This window comes from Bison bison, unplaced genomic scaffold (assembly GCF_000754665.1).
Source record: "Bison bison bison isolate TAMUID 2011002044 unplaced genomic scaffold, Bison_UMD1.0 scf7180017864299, whole genome shotgun sequence".
In the NCBI taxonomy this organism is placed as follows: Eukaryota; Metazoa; Chordata; class Mammalia; order Artiodactyla; family Bovidae; genus Bison; species Bison bison.
Window position 1 is genome coordinate 3,403,099 of NW_011494871.1, and position 5,463 is coordinate 3,408,561.

The window sequence follows — 5,463 nt, forward strand, 5'->3', positions numbered from 1 at the left end:
CATACATGACCACAGGAAAAACCATAGCCTTGACTAGACGAACCTTTGTTGGCAAAGTAATGTCTCTGCTTTTAAATATGCTATCTAGGTTGGTCATAACTTTTCTTCCAAGGAGTAAGCGTCTTTTAATTTCATGGCTGCAGTCACCATCTGCAGTGATTTTGGAGACCAAAAAAATAAAGTCTGACACTGTTTCCACTGTTTCCGCATCTATTTCCCATGAAGTGATGGGACCGGATGCCATGATCTTCGTTTTCTGAATGTTGAGCTTTAAGCCAACTTTTCCACTCTCCACTTTCACTTTCATCAAGAGGCTTTTTAGTTCCTCTTCACTTGCTGCCATAAGGGTGGTGTCATCTGCCTATCTGAGGTTATTGATATTTCTCCCGGCAATCGATTCCAACTTGTGTTTCTTCCAGTCCAGCGTTTCTCATGATGTACTCTGCATGTAAGTTAAATAAGCAGGGTGACAATATACAGCCTTGACGTACTCCTTTTCCTATTTGGAACCAGTCTGTTGTTCCATGTCCAGTTCTAACTGTTGCTTCCTGACCTGCATACAAATTTCTCAAGAGTCAGATCAGGTGGTCTGCCTCTTTAAAGGTATCTCCAAATACAGTTGAATTCTGAGGTACTGGGAAGTGGGACTTTGGGGGCAGACAATTTAGCCCATACAATTTCCAAAGATTGTTGCTAGCAGTCAAGGAGTTCACTACCAACCAAGGTGCTCATTCTCTGAGTCAGGTGCTTTGTTGTTGTTTGTTTTGGGGGTTTTGCTTGTTTGTTTCACTTTTGGGCCTCATGGAGTGGCATGTGGGAATCTCAGTTTCCTGGCTGGGGATAGAACCCGTGGCCCCTGCAGTGGAAGCGGGGAGTTCCAACCACTGGACCACCAGGTAAGTCCATCAAGTGTGTTTTAAGAGAACACTCTGACCCAAAGAATAGTAACTTTCCTCTCCAACCCCCACGTACCCAGGCACACTCAGCACTCCTCTCTGAGGGCCTGTCACATTGCCCTCTCTAAGATGAAGCTTGGCTTACTTGTCTTTGGTGCCCTGGTTACTACCACAGCTAGAGGCATCCTAAGGAATTTATTCCAGACACACCTTGTTGCAGACCAAGAGCCGCCTGAAAGCAAGGAAAACTGGGCAGTGAGGAAGAAGCAGTAGAGGGTACCAAGAGGGAGTGAGAGAGGGTAGACAATTTCCTCATGCTCCTAGTGACCCCTGGGGCAGCAGCATATGCCTCCGGGTTATACCAGGATGCAGGGCAATTTCCAACTGGAAGATGTGTAAGGAAGACAATGAAAATGGCTGCTTTTTTACAATTTTCTGACTCATATAGAATTCAAGATTCTCAAGGCAGTGTGTGTGTGTGCGCGCGTGTGTGCACACGCGTGCACGTGCACATGTATGTGTGTTTGACAAGAAAATGATAGGAACACACGCTTTCACATTTTATGGAAAGCCAGCAGTGGACATGCTCTGGACGTACCTAACTGTCAGCCTCGGGACATAAAGTTGTCCACATCAACGCCTTACAAGTGAATCTTAAAGACATGGCCAAGAGGAGGCGAAACCTGCTAAATAGGCAGTGGTGGTTGTCTGAGGTGTGAGGTCCAATGGAACTGCTGCGGAGGATTGAAGATGGGAAGAGGGGTTGGCTGGTCACTCTCTGAACTGAAACTCCACCTTCTAGTCCAAACCAGACATTTTCATGTGGGGAAGCTTGTCTTTAGGGTTCTCTAGTCTCTACTTTTCCTATCACTTTAAGCTTGCTCTCCCAGCCTCCCCTTTTAAGACTGTTATGGATTCAATTGTGTCCCCCAAATACATGTTGATGTCCTAACCCCTGGAACCTGAGGATGTGACAGCATTAGGAAACAAGGTCTTTGCAGATATAACCAAGTTAAGATGATTAGGGTAGAACATAATCCAACATGACTCGTGTCCTCACAAGAGGAAAATTTCATGTAAAGACAGTACCGTGTGATGATGGAGAGAAGAACTGGTTGTGTCTACAAGCCGATGCACACCAAGGACTCATGGTTACCACCAGAAACTAACAAGAGGCAAAACAGGATTCTACCCAGAACCTCAGGTGGAGCACAGTCCTGCTGACTCTTCGGTCTCAGACTTCTAGCCTCCAGAACTGTAAGAGAATACATTCCTGTAGTTTTGAGCTACCTAGTTTGTTGTAGGGTGTGGATATCTTTGGGGGCACTTTTCAGCCTATCATCATGGGCTCACACTTCCTGAAGCAGAACTTGATACTCCATCCAAAGGTCTTATTTCTAATGTGTAAGATAGGCCCCTCTAATGCACAAATGTGCATTCTTTACCATGATTTAACAGGAAATGCCTGAAAACCCAACCATGACCCCTAAAAAGTCTAATATTTGCTCCCACAGCTCTTCATGCAACAATGCTAGCTGTCTGGCAAATTGCCCTCTGTCTAACCATTTTACATTTCCCTGAGGAGTCTTCTCACATACACCCAACTGATTAACTTCATTTTCTCTAGCATAGAAATTAGTGAAAAGAATACATTATAGGAATATATTGAGCTTTGTGACAGGAGAGAGGGCTTCCCAGGTGGCTCAGGGTAAAGAATCTGCCTGCCAATACAGGAGACCAGGGTTCAATCCCTGAGTCGAGAAGATCCCCTGCAGGAGGAAATGGCAACCCACTCCAGTATTCTTGCCTGGGGAAATCCCAAGAACAGAAGAGTATGGCAGGCTACAGTCCACAGGGTCACAAAGACTCAACTACGACTGAGTACACATGCTCAGTGCTGCTGGGAAAGTGGTACTAGGAAAGACATGTGGTCTTAAGAAGAAATGTTTTTGAAATGCGTAGCTTCAAAGAACAGAGCAAATCTCATAAACGACTGACCTCTGTAAGTAAAGCTTCTATGAGATGTCCAACCAGCCTCCTAGGGGAGATAATATCTGGGTCCCTTCAGTTTCACCAGCAACTATGGCTACAATTTCCTTCAGGTGAATGGTGACCCAGTGGACCATAGAAAGTTTGAGTCCTGTGAGTTTTGTGGTTGCCTTCTGTGATCATGTGTATTTTGACTTCAGATGTCATTTATATTTAAGAAATTCAGGAAGCTGGATTCTGCCATAGGTCAAGTTGAAAAACATGCACAGGAATGTCAATACCCTGTGAGCCACTGCATGTTTACGATCCATGTAGGATGGAAAGGTCATAGATGTCCTCTGAAGTGATTTATTTCCTAAATTAAAAGAACAAAAAAAATAGAAAAGGCATGTAAAATGTGCTTCTTGGTGCCGGCTAACTGTTGTGACTAAGAAGAGCACAGAGACTGGAGGTCAAACGCCTTGCTTCACATTTCAGCCAGCACTTTGCACAGGGAACCAGTCAATATCCTGTGATAAATCAGAATGGAAAAGAATTTTTTAAAAGAATATACACACACACAAACACACATACATATTAACAATAACTTTGCTGTTTAGCTGAAATTAACACGATTGTAAATTAGCTGTACTTCAATTTTTAAAAATCAAAAAAAAAAAAAAAAACGCAGCCAGCAGTGCAGCTCCCTGGCCTGTGACCTTGGGCAAAGGAGTCACTCTCACAGATGAAGAGCAAGGGCCTTGAGAGGTTAAGATATTAAGCCAGGAATGTGACGCTTTTAGATGCCAGGCGCTCTCCTCAGCACTCTTAAAATAATTCCTGAATATTCATTCGACCCACACGTGGATTAGACCGTCCTTCACTTGACTTCAACGTGGAACTGAAGACAGATGGAGCGTCACGCGAGCGGTGAGCTGTCTCCACGGGAAGCAAGGCCGTCCCGAGGGTCCCCAGTCCAGCTCCCAGCATCAGCGGCCGCGGGACGGGGTGCGCGGGCGGCTTTCCCACGGGGGGACCCGGGGACCCAGGGATACAACCTGCGGGCCGCGCCTTTTTCCTGTCACCGTTTTCTTCAGGCGCACCGGCCACGTGTCCGACGCTGTTCCTTCACGGCCCGCTGGAGGCAGGGTCACAAAGGAGGAAACTAAGGCACGGAGCGGCCCGGCTCGGCTTCCCCCGTGCGTCCTGCACGCTCCTCCGCGGGTCTGCGGCTGTTGCTCCGGCAGCCTCCCTCACCGCGAGCTCCTCAGGATGAGCTGTCACGAGAGAGCAGTAGCCCCAGAAGCTTGACAGAGCGCTGCGCGTCAGCCCAGCTCTGCGCCTGCGCAGCCGGCGCCAGGGGGAGCCTCGGCGGCGCGCCCTCTGCTGGCACCTAGGGGCACCACCCAGCTGCCAGGAGCTCCAGGGAACGAGAACCAGGAAGCTTCAGGAGCAGGTCCCAGCATCATCACCCAGCACCTAGTGTGGTTCCGTCCTTTCACCCAGACGGGGCCACAACCCCAGGAGGGAAGAGCCACGTCGCGGGCCTGCCTGGGGCTAGAGGAGGCCAGCCAGGGCGCAGGGCTGTTGCTGATGATCAACTAATCATCTAGTTAAGAGTGTCCTCTGAATCTCTCCATCGTAATGGCACCTTTTTTCCAAATATAACTAGTCAGTAACCTACTCTTCGGAGAAGGCAATGGCAACCCACTCCAGTACTCTTGCCTGGCAAATCCCATGGGCGGAGGAGCCTGGTAGGCTGCAGTCTAAGGATGGGGTCGCTACGAGTCCTACACGACTGAGCGACTTCACTTTCACTTTTCACTTTCATGCATTGGAGAAGGAAACGGCAACCCACTCCAGTGTTCTTGCCTGGAGAATCCCAGGGACGGGGGAGCCTGGTGGGCTGCCGTCTCTGGGGTCGCAAAGAGTCGGACACAACTGAAGGGACTTAGCAGCAGCAGCAGCAGCAAGCTACTCTTAGATAACACGAAACTCGGTATGCCACAGGACCCGAGTATAGTTCAGAAAAAGAATTCCTTTGGTGACCTTAAATAGGGAAAGTGATGGGAGCGTTGGGTGGGGATGTAGTCTTTGACAAAGGAATTCTGAGAGATGTGTTCCCTTTGGACACTGCGGTTGGACCATGGGCTGCCCGCATAATATTCCTGCCTGACATGTGGCCTGCAAGTGAAGTAGAGACATACAAGGTACAGTGAAGGAAGCTTCTATCAGGCGTGAGAAGCTCACGGTCGGTGGAATATCCAAAGCAATTCTACCTTGTCTTTCTCCTCTCCTTTCCCTACCTACCTAGGCATTTTGGGGCATTTGTGTATATTTGCTAGTGTTTGTTATTTGGGAATCAGAGTGAGGGATCAGGATTCTTACGAGCTTCAGTTCAGTTCAGTCGCTCAGTCATGTCCCACTCTTTGCGACCCCATGAATCGCAGCATGCCAGGCCTCCCTGTCCATCACCAACTCCTGGAGTTCACCCAGACTCACATCCATCGAGTCAGTGATGCCATCCAGACATCTCATCCTCTGTCGTCCCCTTCTCCTCCTGCCTCCGATCCCTCCCAGCATCAGAGTCTTTTCCAAT

General features: G+C 48.4%; 1 protein-coding gene across 1 annotated transcript in view; it reads right to left on the reverse strand.

Moving 5' to 3' along the window:
* The window catches only part of LOC104996864 (phospholipid-transporting ATPase IB-like), a 119,447-nt gene extending 114,265 nt beyond the window's left edge, over positions 1–5,182 (reverse strand). The window contains exons 1-2 of the mRNA XM_010851252.1: positions 5,175–5,182; positions 4,039–4,257 (exon numbers count right to left, since the gene is read on the reverse strand). Coding sequence (XP_010849554.1) covers positions 4,039–4,257; positions 5,175–5,182 — 227 coding nt within the window. The remainder of the gene's footprint in view (positions 1–4,038; positions 4,258–5,174) is intronic.
* Positions 5,183–5,463: the final 281 nt, after the last annotated feature.